The 23,011-nt window shown below is 44.9% G+C and overlaps 2 protein-coding genes across 13 annotated transcripts in view; both read left to right on the top strand.

Moving 5' to 3' along the window:
* The window catches only part of LOC307222053 (tumor necrosis factor receptor superfamily member 1B-like), a 39,833-nt gene extending 27,459 nt beyond the window's left edge, over positions 1-12,374 (top strand). The window contains exons 5-10 of the mRNA XM_079987084.1: positions 797-890; positions 1,934-2,121; positions 4,025-4,102; positions 5,590-5,627; positions 7,584-7,824; positions 8,969-12,374. Of these exons, the coding sequence (XP_079843210.1) occupies positions 797-890; positions 1,934-2,121; positions 4,025-4,102; positions 5,590-5,627; positions 7,584-7,824; positions 8,969-9,258 (929 nt within the window). The 3' untranslated portion in view covers positions 9,259-12,374. The remainder of the gene's footprint in view (positions 1-796; positions 891-1,933; positions 2,122-4,024; positions 4,103-5,589; positions 5,628-7,583; positions 7,825-8,968) is intronic.
* Positions 12,375-13,047: 673 nt separating this feature from the next.
* The window catches only part of VPS13D (vacuolar protein sorting 13 homolog D), a 121,288-nt gene continuing 111,324 nt past the window's right edge, over positions 13,048-23,011 (top strand). For 9 of the 12 annotated variants that reach the window (XM_079986647.1, XM_079986638.1, XM_079986645.1 and 6 more), the window contains exons 1-5: positions 13,281-13,499; positions 18,361-18,531; positions 19,906-19,980; positions 20,387-20,577; positions 21,535-21,615. In XM_079986647.1, coding sequence (XP_079842773.1) covers positions 18,435-18,531; positions 19,906-19,980; positions 20,387-20,577; positions 21,535-21,615 — 444 coding nt within the window. In that variant the 5' untranslated portion in view covers positions 13,281-13,499; positions 18,361-18,434. Of the gene's footprint in view, positions 13,178-13,276; positions 13,500-15,868; positions 15,906-18,360; positions 18,532-19,905; positions 19,981-20,386; positions 20,578-21,534; positions 21,616-23,011 lie in introns of those variants that run through there. The other 3 variants (XM_079986640.1, XM_079986641.1, XM_079986639.1) reach the window with 3 other exon arrangements.

Genomic DNA, 23,011 nt, shown 5'->3' with positions numbered 1-23,011 from the left:
CAGAGCTGCAACTCCCCAGATTCCCTATGAAGAGGAATTGATTGTTAAACCACTCTGGGAGGGGAAGTGGGGTGTGTGTGTGTGTGTGTGTGTGTGTGTGTCCTAACAACTCTCAGAACCCTTAACAAACTACAGCTCCCAGAATTCTTGGGGGGGGGGGAAGCCATGACAGTAGCATAGCTGTCAACATTTCCCTTTTTTAAAGGGAAATTCCCTTATTCCGAATAGGATTTCTCACAAGAAAAGGGAAAAGTTGACAGCTATGGACAGTAGGGGTCAAAGTGCTTCAAATGTATGGTGTGAATGTGGCCTTTATCTCATGTATCAACTTCTACAAATGCTAGAAACTCTGTCTGTTGAATATGTGGGAAATAATTGTGTACAGCTGAAGATGCTGGCAGCATTAAGATAAATTCAACAGTGTAAATAAGTTTTGATGGACGTAATAATGGAATACTGAATGGTATAGTTTTTTGTAAAATATGCGGGGATTTATGATATGCGAAATGAACTGTGGAAAGAGAAGAAGGGAAGTCACTGATAACTTAAGGATGTAAAAATGAGTACTTTAAATTGTAAAACAGAAAATTTAATAAAAATTCTGTATATATAAAAGAAACTCTCTCTCTCTCTCTCTTTAAAAAGAGAGCTGGGAACCTGGGAACTATGGTTCCTCTGGGAGGTCAATTTCAAAGCATCTGGGTCTGGGATTCTGAGCCATTTTCCGCTCTCATGTTTCCGTGGACGTGACTAACCAGAACTCTTTGAAAATGCCTGTTTGTTTGTTTGTTTGTAGGCACAGAAAATAGGGATGTGGGATGTGTGCCCTGCGGTCCAGGCACATTTTCAGATGTGGAGTCCCACAGCGCCTCCTGCAGGCCTCACAGGATGTAAGTTGCCCCATCTCTCCACCAAATATGCAGATACACAGGTGGCAGCCTTGCAAAGGATGCTAGCAGTCCTGCTTCTTCCTTTAAAGTTGAAGCGGGTTTTCGTGGTGATGGAGTACACAGACCCTTCTTGGACCTTAATTACTGGCAATGCAAAACCCAAGTGATCTTTAAGAATACACGCACACAAAGACATTCCTCTATAACCAGGCCTTTGGCTGATTAAACATTATATGGTCTTTTTAATGTGTTTGTTTTTAGCTTTTTAAAATGTATTTTGAGTTCTCGTTTTGTGTTGTTATGTTGTGAACTGCCCAGTGATCCCTGGATGACGGGCGATACACAGATTTTAATCATAATAATTCCAGGTTTGGGAAGGTTGGGTCCTGGGACGTTCTGCATGCAAAGCAGCTGCTATACCAGTAACTTTAGTCCCCACTAGTTGCTGCCTTAAAGTTTAGTATTATTTTAAAAATATTAGCTATGGTTCCAGAGGATTGGATAAGATGATCCTTTGGGTGCCTTCCAATTCTACAATTCTCTCTCCCCCCCCCCCGAAATAATTTTTATTTGATTTTACAAGTGTAGAATTATAACAATACAAAATACAAATCCATGATTAGAGATTTGTCAGAATTTCTAGACTTCCCACCTTCCCATCCATGTGCCCTATTATCAAAAAATATTATCAACTGCATATTATTTCATCATCCAAATTTAATGTCTCTCCATTTTGTCCATAGTATTTTCTACATTACAAGTGTTATTGTAATCCTGCTAATGTTTTCATCTGCTTAGAGTGGTCTCTCAAGTAAATTACAAATTTTTCCCATTCTTTATTAAAGTTTTGGTCCTCTTGGTTCCTGAGCTTTCCAGTCAGTTTTGCCATTTCAGCATAATCCAGCAGCTTAGTTTGGCATTCTTCTCTGCAATTCTATGATTGGTTTAATTGTCATAAGCATACACTTTCCTGGTTCTTGCCGGATTTTTCACCTTCCTTCTCCCGTTTTTTTTTTGTGTGGTTTTTTTTTGGTTCCTCACAGTTGTGAATCAGAAATCACTCCCGGAAACAGCACCCATGATGCAGTTTGCAGCGATCTCGGTGCGCCTGTTGGCACCGTGGCAACTCTTCTGCGCACCACAGTCACTGCAAAGAGTCGTTTGGTCACCAAGAGTCCGACAGGGAAGACGGTTGTGCAACAGCCTCCGGCAGACATGTCTCAAATTGCTGGTGAGCATTGCGGGGGGCGGGGGAATTAACTTAACTTCTAGGCAGTGTGAGATGCGGGTGGCGCTGTGGGTTAAACCACAGAGCCTAGGACTTGCCGATCAGAAGGTCGGCAGTTCGAATCCCCGCTACTGGGTGAGCTCCAGTTGCTCGGTTCCTGCTCCTGCCAACCTATCAGTTCAAAAGCACAAAGTGCAAGTAGATGAATAGGTACCGCTCCGGCGGGAAGGTAAACAGCGTTTCCGTGTGCTGCTCTGGTTTGCCAAAAGCAGCCTTGTCATGCTGGCCACATGACCCAGAAGCTATCTGTGGACAAACGCCAGCTCCCGCGGCCTATAGAGTGAGATGAGCGCACAACCCCAGAGTCTGTCACGACTGGACCTAATGGTCAGGGGTACCTTTACCTTTACCTAGGCAGTGTACAGAGTGAGCTGGGCTCATGTTCCTCTTTTAGAGAGGGGGACACAGCGCCACAGTGCCAGGTCTCAGGTTCAATACTCGCCATTTCCAGGCACGGGTCAGGATGGACTCATTCGTTTGTAGTTTGTTCATAGTTTTTCCCCCACAAAGAAAATCATGCTCAAAGCAGCTTGCATCAAAGGAATGCATCTCAACCATTGAGGGGGCCTGGATAGCTCAGCTGGCTAGAGCATGGTGCTGATAGCACCAAGGTTGCAGGTTCGATACCTGCATGGGTCAGCTGTATATTCCTGTGTTGCAGGGGGTTTGACTAGTTGATCCTCAGGGCCTTTCCGACTCTACAATTCTATGTTTCTGTGTAATAACAGACTACCTAGGAAGGTGGTGGGTTCTCCTTTGATGGAGGTTTTTAAGCAGAGTTTGGAGGGTCATCTGTCGGGGATTCTAAAGCTGTGACTCCTGCATTGCTGAGAGTTGGGCTAAATAACCCTTTGGATCCTTCCTTGGGAAGAATTAGCAGGAGGAAGCAAATAAAAAAAATAAATAAGGAAAGACTACAACACAACACATTACAATTGCTACCCGGGGCAGAAAAATAACATTATATGGTCCGTCAAGGCCCTCATCCATTTTCAAATGGCCCATGAAGAAAAGAACAGGTTTGCAAACTTTGCCGTGTAGGACTTCTGACTCCATCCCTAAGGGTCCTCTTGGGTGTAAAGATCTGCAGAGGGGGCTCTCTTGGTAGTGCTGCCATGGTCAGGAATGTGGGGAAAGGTGGCCCAGGATGGGGGCCTTCTCTGTGGCAGCCCCTAAAGGCAGAACTCCTTACCTACAGAGGTGCATCCAGCTTCTGCCATGTGTTACAGATGCACCTCTTTGCTCTGCTCTTTCACTGTTAAGGTGTTTTGTTTTGGGGACCCATCACTTTTGTCGAAATCCAGAAGCTCTGCTCTTGTTTTGGTTGGGACTGTTGTACATGGTTTCATAACCATTTGATTGCATAACTGCTTTTATAACTGTATTGCTGTAAACCTGCCCTGGGAAGGCTGGGAAGGAAATCGAAGAAATAAAAGATCACAGCTAGATAACACGTTGGGTGCTTTGAGCACTTAGAAGTGCAGTAAAAAAACAACGTTAAGGGTTGCTACTACTACCACTATTATTATTGTTATTATTACATGTCATCCACAACAGAACGACCCAAAAAAAAGACATTTCACTCTGGCTAATTTTGAGGACCCAGATTTAGATCCTTCTTCCTTAAGTCCAGTCTAGGTTTGATAAGGTGGCATAAAATTCGATTTCGCCCATCATTTACATTTTTGAAACTGACTCCCCCCTCACCCAGTACACTTCAAAGTTTCCAGAAATGTGACATCTTAAAACCCTAGTGTTTTCCATATGCAAATTGGAAGCTTTGGAAGTTGTGTTTTTCTGGGTTTTGCATTGGGGTTCCTAGCACTATCGTCATTTGTCTTCCCAGGTTTGGTGGCCGGAGTGGCGTGTGCCATATTTGCACTGATCGGAGGGACTTGTGCCTGCTTTGTTCTGAGGAAAAAAGGTGAGATGTGTGAAGAACTGCTGAGGAAATACCGCAACTAAACCACATCATGGCTGCTGCATCCCTGATCCTCAGAACCCCTGGTGGTCTCTTGCACTCAGAGCTCCCCCTGGTGGGGAACATTTTCAAAGTCCTCCATTGTCCTCTCTTTCATTATAAGCCCCCATTCTGTTTGTTTTGTTTTGTATACAGTGGGTTCTCTCCTGTCTTCCATTATACAGTTCAACTCTTTATACCCCTAGTACAGTGTTCTCTCCTGCCTGTGTTTCCATTCCTCTCTGTTGCTTGCTCACTAGGCATGGCAACCCTAGACTCTTCTGTCCTTTTACTGCATCGCAAGTGGCTGGACTAGACGATCGTTGGGGTACCTTCCAACTGTACAATCCTACGTCTCAGTAATCTTACCAGAGTTTACTTACATAGCTTCAGAATACTCTGGCTGCCTACCGCCCCAGCTTTCTCTGTTTCCCAACTTTCTGGAGGGGACAGTATTATATCTTGCAAGAGCTCTTAGCCGGAAATCAGAGAAAAGAATGAGATCGGCATCTTGGCTATGCTCCCAGCGGCAGTGAACACACCAGCTTCCAATAAATGACAACGGATGTTGGTGGACAGCTCCAGATTCTTGGAATTTGGAGCACAGAAAACCAGGCAGCCCAATGGATAAGAACAGATGTTCTCTTAGTAATTGTGCAACATGATAAAAGGATGCTCTATCCCCACAATATAAACCAAGACTCAAAGATTTAAGTTGGGTAGGAACAGGAAAAAAAATGTTTCTAAATATTATAAGAAAATAAAATACAACTTTAACACAATGTGGAAACATAAGCATGCAGTCGAAACGGAGAAAATCACAAAGATAATACAATGACAACTTAACCTGTTCTGTTTATGTCTGAGACTGATCAAAATACTTACGTGACCAATGAATAACATCAAATTTAGTCAAAGGCTTTTAGACCCAGTTGGACTCCTTCAGCGGTTAGGGGAGAATTACTATGAACAATTTGGTTACCGAGAATGGGTCTAATAGGTTAGTTTTTCTAAATGATATGAACTGGCAATTCCTATAACTCTTTCTAGGCACTTGCAATGCTAATTGGCATAGGTAGTTGAAGTATTCTAATATTCGTGTCTCAAGAGCTACACCTTTGGGGCATCTTCCAATGCACAGATCTCCGATTGTCAGCTCCCCACCAGCGACCATAGGGGTGCTTGCAAAGTACTGTGTGGCCACATTGTGACATCAGGTGATTGTCAGGTGGGCAGCCCCAGCCCAACTGTCAAAGTTGCCCACAGGTGTTGAGGAAAGATGGATCTAGTTCCCTGTCCTTGTCCTGGTTTATAGCTAAAAGACGGGAAGAAATGAGAAGCCGAGAGAAACCGAAATTGACAAATTCATCCATCCCTCTGTGGGCTTTTGCAGGAACTAGTTTTGCATGAAGGGAGGTTAATTTCTAATTTGTGATTTTTCTCTTTGGCAGGCCACCTTTACGTACTGCCTTTTGCCAAGGAAAATCAGGTGAGTGACAGCTTCTCTTTCAATATAAAGGATAATATTGTATTTTCATCTCCAACTATACCAAGCATGGATGCTCCTCCCTGTGTGCCACAGACAGCATCTGTGGGGAGTCCCAGTGCACCTCTGCAAATCCCCACTGCACCAGGTCACCGAGTCCATGAGGCATCTGCCATTTTAATTACCCATAATGCCCCTGACATGGTGTTTCTCATGTAGAACCATTTTAGTATCCTTTAATGCCTTGGAGCACTATCAAAACCTTCCTGAGGCAAATTCTTAAGAAGAGAGTGGAGGAAGCTACCTTATACAAAGTCGGACTGTTAGGGTTGTGTCAAACATTGGTTCTTTTCAGAGTACGCCCATCAAACTAATGGAGATGACTAATTTTGGTCTATTGGACCGTATGCAGTGAAGTAGATTTGCAAGAAGGGGATTTTTGCTTGCCCAACAAAACTTGCCTACCCCTTCCCTTTGCTGTCCCCAAACCTGCTCTGGTGAGTTGTGGGGAATCCCCATAACAGATTGAGGGAGGCACATAGGGAGATGGAGGGTAAACTCCATTGGGTATCCCAACGTCCTTGCACCTGTGGATCTACTTCTATTAATGTCAGTGGGTCTACTCTGAATAAAGGTTGGACACAGTCCTTGGTCCATATAGCTCAGTATGGTCCAAGTCAGCCTTCTCCCAACCCCTTGGCCCTTCAAATCAAATTATATCCTCCCCATCCCCCCACTGGGGTGTGGATCTCTCAGCAACTGCCCAAGAATGCCAGCTCCTGATGCCTGGCCCTGTGAAATGCACTCTAGCTTCTGCAATGACTGTCTGGAGGAGAGTACTCTGCCTCCTAACACAAATGCCGGGGATGGTCATCAGCCCTCAGCTAAATATTAACTGTGGCCTGCAGTTTGGGTTAGAGAATAGAATAGAATAGAATAGAATAGAATAGAATAGAATAGAATAGAATAGAATAGAATTTATTATTTATACCCCGCCCATCCGGCTGGGTTTCCCCAGCCACTCTGGGTGGCTTCCAACAAAGCATTAAAATACAGTAGTCGGTTAAACATTAAAAGCTTCCCTAAACAGGGCTGCCTTCAGATGTCTTCTAAAAATCTGGTAGTTGTTCTTCTCTTTGACATCTGGTGGGAGAGCATTCCACAAAGTGGGTGCCACTACCGAGAAGGCCCTCTGCCTGGTTCCCTGTAACTTGGCTTCTCGCACTGAGGGAACCGCCAGAAGGCCCTCGGCGCTGGACCTCAGTGTCCAGGCAGAATGATGGGTGTGGAGATGCTCCTTCAGGTATACTGGACCGAGGCCATTTAGGGCTTTAAAGGTCAGCACCAGCACGTTGAATTGTACTCGGAAACGTACTAGGAGTATTCAGTGATAATACTCAAGCAAAGGTGAATATAGATAATTACAACCCCTCCACTCGGCATTGGGGGGTCGCCAACCTTTTTGAACCAGTGGGCACATTTCAAATGTTGAGTGTGTGTTGGAGGTGCCAGCCACAAAATGGCTGCCATAGTATGGCAGGGCATAACACAAAAAGGCTGCGATTAGGGATCATGGCATAACATAAAATCAGAGAGACAACCACCCCCAACCCTTTTACGCAGAGACTTTATTCCTGAATAATTCAAACTTCTTGTTTCATTGGATGCCTTTAATGCGCTGCTGGTCCTGGTTGTGGAGATAACGTAATATTGATCTCTCTCACATACTGGTGCCGGCTAAACACAACAGGACTAAAAATAGACAAGGAGGCTACATCACAGCCACTCTCAAGTCACATAAATTGTTTGAAAGGTACTTGCACATTTTGCCTCATAACTTTCTGTTTAGGAGGACTTTTTTTTTTAATGAAAACTCAGTCAGGGGCACCTGCCGATGGTCAATTACTTGAACACAAAGTCGGTGTGTCTCTGACACCTCTGTCCTTCATTGCTTTCTAGCCGTTTTCATGTCCCGAAAAAGCACCCACCAACTGGCATCAGGACACCAACGCTCTGCAGCAGGAGGAGCAGAATCTCCTTCAGGTCTCCGCCTCAAGCAGTGGGTCTTTAGATAGCCCACTGGCCTCTGAGAAAAGCAGCGGGGTCAGCAGCGAGGGCACTTTAAGCACCGACACAGAGAGGACTCAACAAAGATCTTCTCCATCAAATACCTGCGTGCATCACAGCGGCGCAAACTCAAGTAAGGAACTCCCCTGAGCATGCTACTTGTACTCATTTATTCCATTTATCAGTTGCCCAATAATAGTGTGGTTTAAATAGGTATATTGATCAGTTACAAAACAAAAGTGCAAATATAGCAAGAAAGAAAACAAAGAAACAAAAATATAAAGCAGAAAGTGTCAACATTACGGAAGGACAAAAGTGCACAGGTCCAGTGCAGCTCCAAAGGGACAATAGAGTGTCCTCCTTACCAACAATAAAGATACGGTGGTACCTCGGGTTACAAACACCTCAGGTGACAGACTCCGCTAACCCGGAAGTGGTACCTCGGGTTAAGAACTTTACCTCAGGATGAGAACAGAAATTGCGCACCGGTGGCACGGTGGCAGCGGGAGGCCCCATTAGCTAAAGTGGTACCTCAGGTTAAGAACGGTTTTAGGTTAAGAACGGACCTCTGGAATGAATTAAGTTCGTAACCAGAGGTACGTAACCAGAGGTATAGAAAAATAAAAGTGTTCTCCGCCTGTGAGTTCTATCATTATTGAGAATAAAGGTTTTATATAGTTTTAAACAAATGAGACATTTGCATGTATTGCTGGCACTGAGTAACCACCATGTGCCTCAATATATGTATAAGAAATAAAATCATGATGTATATATTAAAAATGGTCATTCAAGCTCTGCCCTTTAGACACTTTTAGTCTGTGAGCTATCTTTTCAATAAAGGTAATTTGTTAAACCCTAGAACACCAGCAATCCAAATTATTAACAAGGTAGATCGCCCCCCCCCACCATATTATAAACAGAACCCAGAAGTTTTTCCCAATTCAAATTATTAGGATTTGGCAATGCAGTACAACCCTGGGCTGCTGTTACGAGAGGTGATACAAGTTCTGTTTCTATGTACAGATTCAAAAGCACCAGGTGGAAAGATGGAGTAATCGTTTGTGCAGTTATCGGAGCGATTTCAGCAAACACCTTCTTCCAAAATCCAGCCACCTTTCAGCCACCAAATTTCAGTCCCACCATGTGTGCTTATATGTACCAACCACATGGCAGCCCCTCCAACACAGTCAAGATGCACCAGGATGCACAAAAGAGAGCTATCATGGAATAAAGTGCCAGCTATAAATTGGTTTTCCCTTCTTATTTTTTAATAACAGAGCAATCCAGCAGTGGAGGAACACACGTCAATGTCAGTTGCACCGTCAGCATCTGTAACGCTTCGGACCACAGCTTGCCGTTCCAGTTGCTGAATGCTTCGGGTGCCTCCAATTCCAGAGACTGCGCTTTGGCAGAAGACCTTCCCCTGTCGAAGGAAGAAAGCCCCTTGAAAAAGGAGAGCGGGATGCAGATTGCGGAAGAGGTTGAGGACAATATGGACGCGTTTGACCACAGCCTGGGGAAGGCACTTCCCCTAAGCATACAAGATGTGGGCATGAAGGCTACATGAGGGAGGCTTATGGAGACTCGCAGAGTGTGGCACAGCAGTTTGTGTATGTTACAAATGGATCACAAGCCCACCACGGGTTCTAGAGAATCTCAGGTGCTTAATTAGTAATATATAGAAGGGGAAGAAAACGAACTTTGTGAGAAATATACGTACAGTATTGGAATTCCAGGATTTGTTGGTGACTAAAGATGCAGATTCTGGAATGCGCTGATCACCACGTTGCCCCAAAATTACACCTATAGTGATATGGTGCTCTGATTCCGTGCCCAGTTGCCACCACAAAATGTGTCCCCTCCCCCTGTGCCTCCATCCCATCTTTTTCTTTCCATCACCCCCTAGTTTGCCCCATTCCTGCTTTTTGGCCTACGTGTATTATTTTTGTTTAGGGTGCAGGAAGTCCCAGGTTCAAATCCCAGACAAGCTCTGCCCAGGAGTGGAGAAATGCTGCCTGTGTTTTTAGCAACTGGAAGAGAGATGTTGCTCTGTGGCAAAACCATGTGCTTTGCGCGCAGAAGGTCCCAGGTTCAGTCCCCAGCATCTCCAGATGGGGCTGTGAATGCTCCCCTGTCTGAAACCTTTGAGGGCCATTGTTAGTTATTGTGTAGACCATATTGAACCAGATGGTCTGACCATAAGTGTCAGCTTCCTGTGGGAGCGTATTTAGAGCACATGCATTGCATGCAAAGAGCTCCAAGTTCAATCTTTGGTATCTCTGGGTAGGGCTAGGAATGTCCCATCTGAAAACCTGGAGAGCCGCTGCCAGTCAGTGTTGATAATACTGAGGCAGATGGACCAATGGTCTGACTAGGTATAAGGCAGCTTCCTGTTGTCATTAGGGGCATCTATAACTTAGTGGCAACTCACATGCATTGTTCCCTAAAGGTCCGAGGCAAACTCAGGTAGCTTGGAAAGGCTCCTGCCACAAACCCTGGAGAGCTGCTGCCGGCCAGTGTCAACAATACTGAGCTGGATCTGACCCGGTAAAAGGTGTCTCCCTATGGCTTATTTATCCAATTTAAGCAGAAGACTGGATTTTCAGTCACACTTCCAGAGGCCCAGGCCTGTAAGATAGCTGCAATTTGATTGCAAGGAATGTTTTCCTTCATAATAGGTTTCCATTGTTCAATAGGGATGATGAATTTGTTTTTCAAAACTTTTTCCCCCCATTCAGTATAGTATTCCAGAATTTTAGTCAACATTCTTTTCCATTTATGTAATTGTGTACAGTTGCTGTAATAAATAAAGAAAATAATGTAATATATCACCAAGTGGGGAGAGGACGCAGTTTTATATAAAAAAAGAGGGAATTTTAGTCATCTGTGCACGAGAAAGCTTCAATTGCTAGTGTTTAACTCTTTCTACTTCCCTTACACATGCTTGCTTGAGAGACGCCTTGGAGAAAAATAGTGAAGAATTTTGCTTTGCCTCCTGATCCTACCGTTGCATTGGAGGAGCACCTGCTTTGCATGCAGAAGGTCTTAGGTTCAATCCCTGGCATCTCCAGGTAGCGCTGGGAGGGACCCCTATTTGAAACCCTGAAGAGCTGGTTTTTTTCAGTGCAGAAAGTTCTGAACTAGAAGGACCCAACACTCCTCTGCCTCTATGATTCTGAAGCATCTTGAGTGGCTGATAAATGGAGAGTTCCGTTTTCAGGGAAGTTAAGCAGAGCTTGCAGCAACTGATAACCCTCATGAAATGAAAGTAGACCTTGCATAGCATAACCATTTTTTCGTTGTTGGTATGACTTATAAGGAACAACCCTCAAGCTTTTGCCAGTGTCTGTTGGGCCCGTGCTCTCCAGACAGGCCAAAGTACCCAAACCCAGCAGGTGGGACATGCAGATTTATTGCTTTGTTCCAGCTAAATAAATCTGACAGGGACATCTATTGTGTGGTAATTTTGAGTGGCTTCCACATCTTCACACACTCAGATCTTCACATGCCATTTATTGTGATGGGAGGCAGTAAAATGGGGCACTCGGCAGCACCAGTGGAAAGCAGGGGGCTTAACCTGTGCTCTGTTGCCCTAGTGCAAACAAACCTGGAACTGATGGGGCAAACAAATGACTAATGACATCCACAAGCAAATCAGGATGAATGCTCCTTGTCATATGTGAGGTCTACCTGGCATTATTCAGTGCCAAGCAAAAACTTGGCTTTTCCACCAGGACTTTGATGGGCTGAGCCAATTTATGTTTTAATTGTTATTTTACTGTCGTTTGGTGCATGTGTGCTGTTTGAATTACAAAAGCATTAATGCTTCTTTATATGACTTCTTCTTTGTATTATGCAATGCATTTTGTTTTAAAATTGACATCATTTGGAAACCTTGGGTAACAAGTCCAACTGACCATCGTCGCTGTTGTCATTATCTCATAAACAAATCAGAAAGAGACCCACCAAGTGTACCTATTTTCCAGAAACAGTCCCAGATTTACAGATGCCATCCCGGTTTCTGATTTGATCCTGGAATCTCCTGCTTTTCCTTAGCGTTATAAGAATTCTGAGGCCTCAAATATAGAATAACCATTCATAAGTGCACACATATCTAAATATATAAACCATGTTCAGGAGAGCAATCCTTAAGCCATTTGGACTCTTTCATTGACCTCAAATATTCCTCTGCAATAAGGGAGGCAAATGGGGAAAGCCTTCCCATTGTCCTTTTGCTTACAAATCCTGTTTTAAGGGCTTATTTGTGTATGAATAGGGTGAGCCTGTGACCTGGATTGAGGAACTAAAGTATGAACCATCACAAAAGAATGGCCAGGCTGCCCAGATAATGCAATCAATGACCCTTATCCTGGCAGAGAGGATTTCCAGACTTTTTTCAAAGAGGGCCAGATTTTTTTTACAATTTTACCCCAGAGTTGTTAAAGTGACCTGCAGGCCGGATTAGACCCCCAAAATGGACTTTCAGACATGCCTGGTGTAGACTGTCTCCTATGATGTATCTATGATGATTTTGGGGTGGTCCTTAGGTAAGGGGGTTGGGCAATGTCAAAAGTCTTTAAAGGTTCCTGCATACTTTTGTTCAGGGTCTCTCTTGCCTCCTTGCAAGGAGGGGAAGGAACTCTGTTGCAACAGAAAAATAAACATCTGCCTTGCTTTCCACTGGCTCCTGTCTCCATGCATTCTTCTCTCATGGATCATAGACTTAGGGGACCCAAGAATCCCATGGGGAGTTGGGCAGCAAAAGCCAAACCCCAATTTTTAAATCATTATGGCGTCCCTATTTTCATCGGAGAATAAAGAACTAGACCTTTAGAAGACATCTGAAGGCAGCCCTGTATAGTTATAGTTTAGTTTTAATGCTTCATGTTTAATTACTTTTTACGTATGTTGGAAGCTGCCCAGAGTGGCTCCGTCCAGTACAATGGACAGAGTTTAAATAATATTTTTATTATTATGGAATAGGACCGTCCCTATTTTCATGGGAGAAATGCTGGAGGGCTATGGAGTAAATACTCCGCCAAAGGCAGCATAGAGCCTTTTCCAACCCGCAGGAATATGCAGGTGTCCCATACGGGGATCGAACCTGAAACCTTAGCATCATCAGCGCCCCCTTCTAACAAACTGAGCTAAGGCAGCGCACCTTCTATCTCCCCGTTCTAGAATCAAGTTAAGGTGCGCTTGCGCACAGCACTGCAGCCTGAACCGGGCGGCCTCCGTTGCCATGACAACCGAGAGCCCCCCCCCGGGGGGTCACGCCCGCTTTCCCTGGCCTCCCAGCAATGGCGTTCGGCAAACGCCCGGCCCGGCCAACAGATCCGATCGACGGCTCTGCGTCCCACGTCTCGGCCTGCGCCTTCGCTCTGCGGTCGACCTGACGCAGGCCGAAGGTAGGCGGGCCCAGCCCGGCTCGGCTGGTCCCTTGTCACACAAGCGAGCGCAGGACGGCGACCGGCGAGGACTGGCAGGTACGCCCGCCTCTCTCTCTCTCTCTCGCGCGCGCGCCGGGGACGGGACGGAAGAGGGAAGTAAGTGGCCGTCACTCGACGTCGCCGGAAGTGCTGAGGCGGGAGGCAGCGGCGGAGAAGAAGGAAACCCAGCGCAGGCCCGCCTGGGCTGCTCTGTCCTTTCCCCCTCCCTTTGGCTGGCGAGGAGGTGACTTTCTCGCTACGCCTGATGGGAAAAGGGGGCGGGGCCCGCTAGCTTCGCACTTGGTTTTGGCTTCGCACGTCCATTTATCTCCAGTGTGTTGGGCTTCTCCCCCCCTCCCTTTCACAACAACCCCGTGAGGTAGGTCCGTGCGATTAGCGTCTTCCCATTCTCTCTCCTCCCCCCTCCGCCCCCACCATGTTGTCGTTGGGGAGAATAGTATGCCCATTGGCATTCCTTCGTGCCTCTTCTCTAGGTGTCCATCTTTGCGAACAACCCTGTGAGGTCGGCCGGTAGAAGGAGCTTCTTCCCATTTCACCCTCCTTTAGTATTCGTGTACAGTTTGGGTCGTAGGAAACGCTTCACCTAGCCTTTCTCGGGTCTATATGGTGCTTTAATCCATGGTGCCTGTCTCGTTTGTTGAAATTATGTGTTAATTTAATTTATTACTTAGCTATGCATCACTTACACCCAGCATGTATATATATAACAATATTTTATTATTTACATCCCACCTGGGCAGCCTCCAACACATATAAAAACATAAGGAAGCACGTGAGCTGGAAAGGCTCTCTAAATAGAGGCAGCTCACACAGTCACTTATAAGGCTGTCAGGCAAACAAGGAATGGCAATCGAGGGAAAGGGAATAGAAAGGAGAAAGGAAGGAAAAACAATCTCAGGCACAAACTCTTAAGGTTGCAACCAATGTCAGTGGCAGGTCTGGCTGTCTTCTTGATAATGAGCACTCTTTCCCCCAGATCAGATCCAGGAGCAGTGCAGGTGACAACACCCAAGTCAGGAGGACAGTAGCTCCGGCCGCACGTTTCCCTTGGGCAACTGGCTTGATAGCATCCCTATGAGGTCTGTCAGTGCAATGAGCATCTTCACATTTCCCCCTCAACCCATACTCCCCCCCCCCCGTTGTTGCGGGTGGGTGGGTATGGGTTTTAATTTAATTTTTAATTTGTTTCTAGTGGTTTCTGCATAATGATTCGTATTTAGTATATTATGTCCACATTGCAGCAGCCCTGGGGAGGGGCAGGTAGGATTCTTCCCATTCTTTCTATCTCTCTCCTCCCCCCCCCCTATTGTAGCTCGGAAGAGTAGTAGTTGCCTTGTGCTTTCAAACATCAAAAGTGCTTCATGTCTATTATCGTGGTGTCACAGTTACAATGGCCTTCAGAATTAAGGTCATAGTATTATCCCAGGTATTGCTGATTGATGATGGTATGATATATAAGGTTGTGGCTTCCTTATGGGCAGTCTAAGGAATTCTGCGATACCGCGATTCATATGTGTTATTATGGGACCGATGAGACATGTTCACGCACAACACATAGTTAAAACTATGGAACTTGCTCCCATATGATGTAACAGCAGCCACCAACCTAGATGGCTTTGAAAGTGGATTAGGCAAATTCATGGATGATTTTGGTTACTGGCCCCAATGGCTGTGCTATCCCCTGTCCAAGACAGTATGCCTTTGAAATACTAGTTGTTGGGTTTTACAAGTGAGGAAAGTGCTATTGCTCTCAAGTCCTGTTTGCGAGCATCCCATAATGTGCATCTGGTTGGCCTCTGAAAAAAAGATGTTGGACTAAATGAGCCTTTGGCCTGATCCAGCAGGACTCTTCTTATGTCTGGTTGACTTCTGTGGAAAGCTGGACTAGATAGGCCTTTTGTCATCAGATCAAGCAGGGTTCATCTTATAGAGCTTTTTAATCACATCCATTATCCTCCTTCCAAGTGTACACCAAAGCTGTTTTGCAGGCTATTATTATGCTATTATTATCCCACATATTTCTCTATATAGCATTTATGTAGTGTTTTCTAGGTCAGAAGTTTTTTAGATCCTTTATCTTAGTGTTACCCTTACAACAATTATTTGGGTAGTAACCCCATTACCTGATTTGACAGGAACAAAGAATGGCTTTCCACAGACCACAAAGTGAATTCATGGCAGATACAAGATTTGAACCTGGAATTAGTTGATTTGTTGCCAAATCTCATGGCTTCTATGCTACACTAGCTGTCACCTAAAATATTTCATATTGCAAAACTATTATTAGACATGGCTTTATTATTTATGGTTGCTTTTGATGAATTAGATTCTGGCATAAAAGGGTTGGCAGCTCTTTCAACAACAGATTAACTGTTCTAAAATTTGGTCCTTTGAGGATGCTGATGTATACTATTTCTCTTGCCAGTTGGGACTGGATAGTTCTTCTCACTCTGGATTATTTTCCCTTCTGTTGCATTTGTGCATAAATGGGACACACCTTCTCCTTTCTTCTGTCCCTTCTTAGGCTGAAATGGTATCTGTACAAAACTCATTAATTTATCCATCAACTAGTTAATACAATCACTCCTTGCATTTGACAAAGTGGGCTTTGCCCCATGAAAGCTGATGCCTGAACTTATTTCTCAATTGCAAGGTGCACCACACTTGGTGGTTTTACTGCAACATAACTAACACAGCTACCTTTCTGGAATGCATCTTGTATTTCAGATTTGGAGGTGAGATTGCTGTGACTGAGAGAAAACAGGTTAGTGGAAGAAAAGGCCTGGCTTTGGGTGAACAGTGTTCTCCCCTTTATTCCCTCTTGCATTATTATTATCTTTCTGCAACGTGGTGGTGATAGAGCTTCCAAAAAGATCTACTGTGATGATAATTTGTGTTAAGCATTTTGAAATCTTGAGATGCAATATATAAATGTTGAACTGGATCCAGAAAGCCCCATAGCTAGTTTTGTTGGCCCAAGACAGGTTTGGACTTGTGTGCAGTGCAATGCTGTTTGTAACACACTTATTTTGAAAGGGAGGCAAGTTCATAAGTAGTCTGAAGAATGTGGGGAGAATCGAAAGTTCCACTAGAACCTCCACAAACTTGGATAATCATAAAGTAGATCCTTGGACCTGAGTCACTAAGTAGTAGCATTGTGACATCGATATACTATAGTGGTGTAATCAAGAAGAAGACTGATCCCTGCTTGTGTAAAGAATTACAAAATCAAGGTTACAATTGCAAAAACACAAAGCATTCCCAAATGTGCCCCCTAGTTAATAGCAGTAATTAGAAGATAATAGAATCTGTGCAAAAGTCTGGGCTGCATCCCAAACGGGCAACTGGTGCTCAGATTCTTGAGGTGATGAAATAACTGATTGATTTTCCCCTGCCCCCCGGCTGCTCCCTGGCTCTCTGCAGAGTTAATCTGACTCTGCTTTGAGTCTGGATATTGATCCTAGGCCTTATCGCATGGCAGTGACATCATTGGTATATACCAGACCCTGCAGTGACCCCTCCTGTAGCCTTAAACCCTACTTTGGGCTACTGGAATAACTTTGTGTAAGAGTACTGCACATAGCATTGACCTTTGCAACTTTACTAAGTTGAACATGTTAGCCAGATCGTAATCAATTTAGGGCATCAGGAAGGTTTTTGGAAAGTTCGTATGGTTAGCAGTGACTCACTTTCTGTCCAGATGTAGGATCACAACAGGCGCTCTGCTGCATGGGTCAAAACATGTGACTGGGCTTAGATGCCTGTGATAATACATGAGGCACAGTGGGAGTGCTGCATTTCCACACCAAATGAGTTCAACTTCATTCATTAATTCTCTCTCTCTCTCTCTCATATACCCACCAACCACCCAGAATAAAGAAGGGCTTAGAAAACAGATTGCAAGGTTTTCTCCCTAGCCCCCAACTCTTGTTTCTTCCCTTCTAAGAAATTAAACTATGTCCGCAGTACACTAGGAAGGGGGAACTTGTGACTCTCCAGATGTTGGACTCTTAAATCCTGTTGGCTGCAGCCAATGCAACCAGTGGATAAGTATCATGGGAATTGTAGTCCAGCAACATTGGGTGGGCCACAGTTGCCTCATCCCTACTGTGCACAGCTGAAGACAAACACTGTCTTTCAAATAAAAAAAAAAACCATTCATGTTTTTCCCCCAGAACTCCAGTCCAGAAACCCTTTCAACTCCCTTGCCTTAAGTGGGCTCTCTGTTCTTTTTCACGTATGGCTTAATTTGTGCCTGAGCACATACCAGCTGGACAGAAATCCACTCCACACGTTCCGTCCTTCCTTTCAGGAGTCAGTCTCATTTTGTTTTTAAAATCTGCCAGGCCAAGATAAGAGTGTCTGGAGTAAGTTGTGGTTGGACATGGGGAGTGAGGAAAAACCCTCAACGAAGGCAGCCCTGCATTTGCAGATGAAGGTTTTGCAGTCTGCAGAGAGCAAAACTGGGGAAACAAATAGTGGCTGGGGACGTGGGTGGGCCCTATTCAGGTGCAGAGGCAGGAAGAGCACCAGGAAAGGAATTTTAAAATGGTGTGGTTTGCTCCCACCTAGTCAGCCTGTGTTGGGACTGGGGATGGGGGAGATGGCAGCATTATTGACTCAGCGGCAGTGACTGATGCTGCAACTTACTAGCTCAGGCTTCCTCAAACTTGGCCCTCCAGATGTTTTGAAACTACTACTCCCATTATCCCTGACCACTGGTCCTGCTAGGTAGGGATCATGGGAGTTGTAGGGCAAAAACATCTGGAGGGCCGAGTTTGAGGAAGCCTGTACTAGCTTAATAGGAGAAACAACTCATATCAGGGGAATGCTGGCAAGGTGTTTTTAAGGAGTAAAATTCTACAGCTTCTTCGGAACAGAGGAAGTTGCCTTAGAAGGAGTCAGACCATTGGTCCATCTAGCTAGTATTGTCTACTGTGGCTAACAGTTGCTCTCCAGGCTTTCAGGCAGGGGACCTGAAAGTATTAGGGATTGAACCTGGATCTCAACCCATGGGCAGGTCCATAAGGGAGGCTGTGGCTTTTTAGGACCCGGGCCTTTCTCCATGCAGGGTGAATGCTCTGTCCCTGGGCTAGATATGACTCCTTGCTGGATACTGCTGGACAATATTCATTGTTGCTGTGGTGACAGTGGTTGCATTTAGCAGCTTTCGTATATGCGCCTTTGAAGTTAATTTTCCCCTTCTGCGTTTCATGCAGATTCCTCTTAACTATGGAAGAGAGCAACCAGGAATGAGAGAGCAATCCTTGCTACCCTCTCCCAAGAAGTAGTCATGTTGGAGGGATTGGTAGCCTGGGTTCTCAACAACTACCTCGGCAAGTATGTCAGCAACCTGAACACAGATCAACTGTCAGTAGCTCTTCTGAAAGGTAAGGTGCATGAATGTTACAAATAGGACTAATTTCATTTCACACCTTAGGTTCAAACACACACCTTTATTTAAAAGCATTTTTATTCTTTAAATTTACTTTACTCTTCAGCCAGTAAAGGTCCTTAGAGCAGTTTACAGGTGTCAGTGATAAGACTGTCCCTGTCTTCAGGCTTATGATTTAAAAGGCACAACACAAAAGGCAGGAGGAAAAAAGACAAACGTGGGCACTATTATGTACCAGAGTTCTTGTAATGAGCAGCCAGAATAGAACGATTTGAGAAGTCAGTGGTCTTCCATCAGAGCCCGTGGAGAGACCCTGCAGTTCCATCTCTTCCTGTCCTATAGCTTAATGGAATCACATTTGAAGCTTTGGACAAGCTGGCATCTCCCAGTCTATTTCTCACTGTTGTGATGTGGCCAAATTACCACTCTGAGATTTTAGAAGAAGGGCAGAATACAAATGATGGGTTGCATTCATTGCTGGTCTTAGTTGGAGTAGACCCATTGAAGTTAATGGACATGATTAACATAGGTCAGAAATTTTCAACCTTTTTTGAGTCCACGGCTTCACAAGGGACCAACTTCATTATTTCTGTGGCACCCCTGTGGGGCTCAGGAGCACAGTTATGTCACCCCTTGCCTCTCACCCTTCTTTGAACACCTTCCCTTGTGGAGTGTTTCCTCAGCCTCCTCTCCACTCTTCTTGGGAGTCCTCTGGGCAGCCACTGCCACCGCCCCTAGTCTCTGAGCTGCCCAATCTCCTGCCCCAAAGAGAGATGCCTCCTCACACTGCCCCACAGGGGCCTGGGACTTGTTTGTCCATTCCAAATAGCAAGGGCTGGTGGACTGGCTGGCTGGGCTCCCTCACCCACTTGCTTGCTTACTCCAAGGCTGTCTCAGCTCCTGGTGCCCAGCACCCCCTTGCCAGCCCTAGAAACACCATTCACCTGGGGAGCCTGTAGCCAGGACATCTGCAACAAACAGCTGTTCAAGCCTTTGGGAAGGGAGGGAAGGAGAGGAGAGGGAAGGAAAGAGGGACAGAGGCCGGTATTGCCTGTGGCACCCCTGACCATCATTCAAGGCACCCCAGGGTGCCACGGCACACTGGCTGAAAACCACTGACATAGGCCCATTGATTTCAGTGGGTCAGTTCTGAATACTACTGGTATTGGATACAACCTGTAACTTTTACCTTTAGTGATGGTTAATTGATTTTGGTATTTCAGACCTGGGTTTGTTGTCGTTGTTGTTTTTTGGACAATGAGTTGTTGTGCTATCTTTTAATATATTTCTCATTACCTCACTTCTCTATACTATGATAAAACAGGAGTCTTTCCCCTTCAGGATCTGCTTTGTTGATTTGTTCCTGCAGGTGCTGTAGAATTGGAAAATTTACCACTAAAGAAAGAGGCCTTGAAGGATTTGCTGCCTTTTGAGGTCAAAGCTGGTATGTTTTAGAAGTGTGCTTCTGCAGCTGTTGAAGTGTTATATTCACTGAAACACCTTTGTAAGAAGATTCTTATTATAGTGACCTGGTAGTTTTAAAACAATAAATTGGCTGTGAATCTCAGCGGCTTCCAGTGACTTAAACAGCATGATCATCACATTTTGCAATAATGCTTGTCACGAAAGTGACATTTATATTCCTTACCTGTATGTATGGAATTTAGAGGCAGTGCATCTTATCGTAAGCTCTGCTGGCACCCCACAGGGTGTTTTTTTTATGTACAGCATCCCCTTCCTTTGGAGTGAATGGGAAGCTTTTGCATTTGGAAGCTTCTGCATCAGTGACCAGTCACAGAGAGGGAAGATGTTTCTATACGTACTGACATTGTTCTCCTTGGCAATTACAGGCTTCATTGGCAAGATAACATTACAGATACCATTTTATCGCCCTCATGCTGATCCATGGGTGATATCGGTATCGAAATTACACCTCATTGGCTCACTGGAAAAGCAAGAAGATTTTGATGAAGAAAAAGAGAGGCTGTTTGAAAAAGAAAGCAAGGCAGCTATTTTATTAGCACTGGAAGAAAAATGGAAAGTGAGTTGCTTGGGGGCTTTGAATGAAACTATCTCTGCATTTGGGGAAATTACTTTAAAACCACAAATTAAATTCCTTCTGGCTGGATCCAGAAAACTGAATTCTTGTTTCTCTCAAATTAAAATGGCATGGCCTTGAAAGGCAATGTGCATACACACAAATGGTTCCTTTTTCTATAAACAATAATAAATATTTTTTTAAAAAAAAAACCCCACATACTTTTACTCATGCTTTCTCTTTCCATTAACTGTGAACTGATTTTGTTGGCTAAACTTGGCTATTGTATATTCTGTGATCTTAGAGCTATAGCCTAATAGTAACATTCATCTATGTTTCCCAAATTTAGAGAGAGTACTGGGGAAAGATAATCAAGTGTTTTCTGCCCAATAAAAAGGCTGGATGAAACCAGTCTAGCCTCCCTAGGGAGAGAATTTGCTAATCGGGGTGCTGCCACAGCAAAGACCCTGTTTCACATTCATACCAACAAAATCTCTTTTGGTATTACCAAAATCTTTTTTTGGTAATGGGACATGCAGTAGGCCCTTGGAAGATTATCTCAACCAATGGGCAGGTCCATATGAAAGGAGGCCTTTCAAACATCTTGGTTGTTCAGGGGGCTGTAGGTAAGCAACAGCACTTTTATTACACATCAGGATTGGGGAGTCTGGGGCTTCTTTGTGTTGTTGTGCTACAACTTCTTGACAGTGTTAGCCAGCATAGCCAATGGTTAGAGATCAGAGACTTTGTTAGTCCAGAAACATCTGGAGGATCACAAATTCTCCATCTCTGTTATAGGCAGTGAAATTTTCAAACATGAGAAATAGGCGGTTGATTTTGATTAAGAGCCTACAAGTGTTCAGGAATGTCTCCTCTCCTCGAGCTTAGTCCACAAAGCCACTTGTAGATGTTCTTTTCATACTTGCACAAGACTGAACCCCTCCTCTTTCTCTCTTTCAGAAAGAGCGGGAACAGGCAGCAGAATCGTACTGGTATTCCGTCACCGCATCTGTCGTCGCACGGATCGTAGAAAACATAGAAGTAAGTTGGATCGGTGGACAGTCTCCCCCCTCACCCTGCCATCAGCATAACTGTGTGCAAGCAGAGAAAAAGTTTCCTTCCCCCTAAACACATTCTCTGGTTGCTGTAGCAAGCACAGCATATGGGATAGGAAATATTGTGAATGGATGATGAGTGCCTGTGGGGATCATAATTGACTGATAGATGGATTATAGGGAACATGCCTTCATGACATTTAAAACGGGGGGGGGGGGGGGCAACTTGGATCAGATGTGGCCCTTGATGTGCCTCACCATTTGACCTGCAATTTCCCCTCTCCCACCTTCAAAGAAAGTGAAGATTAAGCTGCAGCTATCATAATGCCGTACGAATCTATAGTGCAGCCACTTTTGGAAAACACTGTACATTTCTGGTTGCCTCGACTCAAGAAGGATATTGTAGAGTTGGAAGGGGTTCAGGAAAGAGGAACCAAAATGATCAGGCAGATGTAGCAGAGAAATTTGGGGCTTTTTAGTTTAGAGAAAAGACAAGTAAGATGTGGCATGATAGCAGTTTACAGGGTTACCTCTGGTTGCGAATGGGATCCGTTCTGGAGGCTTGTTCGCAACATGAAAGGAACGCAGCCTGCAGTGGCACGTCTGCAGACGCGCGGGTTGCGATTCATCGCTTCTGCGCATGTGCGTGATGTCATTTTGCGGGTCTGGCGAAACCCGGAAGTAACCCTTTCCGGTACTTCCGGGTCGCCGCGGGACGTAACCTAAAAGAACATAACACGAAGCGGACATAACATGAGGTATGACTATATAGTATTATTCATGGCATGGAGAGAGTGGGCAGATTTTTCTCCCTCTCTTGCAATAACTTGCGGGCATCTAGTGAAACAGTGTTGGAAGATTCAGGACAGATAAAATAAAGCACTTCTTCGTACGGCGTGTAGTTAAACTGCGGAGCTCACGCCCACAGGAGGTGGTGACGGCCACCAACTTGGATGGCTTTAAAAGCAGGTTGGGCAAGTTTACGGAGAATAACGCTATCAGTGGCCGCTAGCCATGATGGTTATGCTCTGCTTCCGGGGTTGGAGACAGTCATGCTTCTGAATACCAGTTGCTGGAAACCACAGGAGGGAGGCAGTGCTGTTGTGGTCAGGTCCAGCTAGAGAGGAGGGCTCAGGCTTATTTTTAGCACTCTGCTTAAAAAGATGCTTGGAATGCATTGGAAGTATAACATCCTTGCAAGAACACTCCCTTACAGCTGGGGAGGAGAGCAGTAGATTGGCCCGAATCTCATTCTGGCACATACAATATATTCTCTGGTACAAGATTCCAGTCATTGTGAGGAGCGACAGAGTTCTGGTGGCCACAGGTTGTTGTTGTTTTTTTGGCCACCAAGGCCAGCTAAATAAGCAAATGAGCCAACC

The sequence above is a fragment of the Podarcis cretensis genome (genome assembly GCF_951804945.1).
Source record: "Podarcis cretensis genome assembly, chromosome: 8".
NCBI classification, from domain to species: Eukaryota; Metazoa; Chordata; class Lepidosauria; order Squamata; family Lacertidae; genus Podarcis; species Podarcis cretensis.
This window is presented reverse-complemented; position numbering and strand designations above follow the sequence as displayed.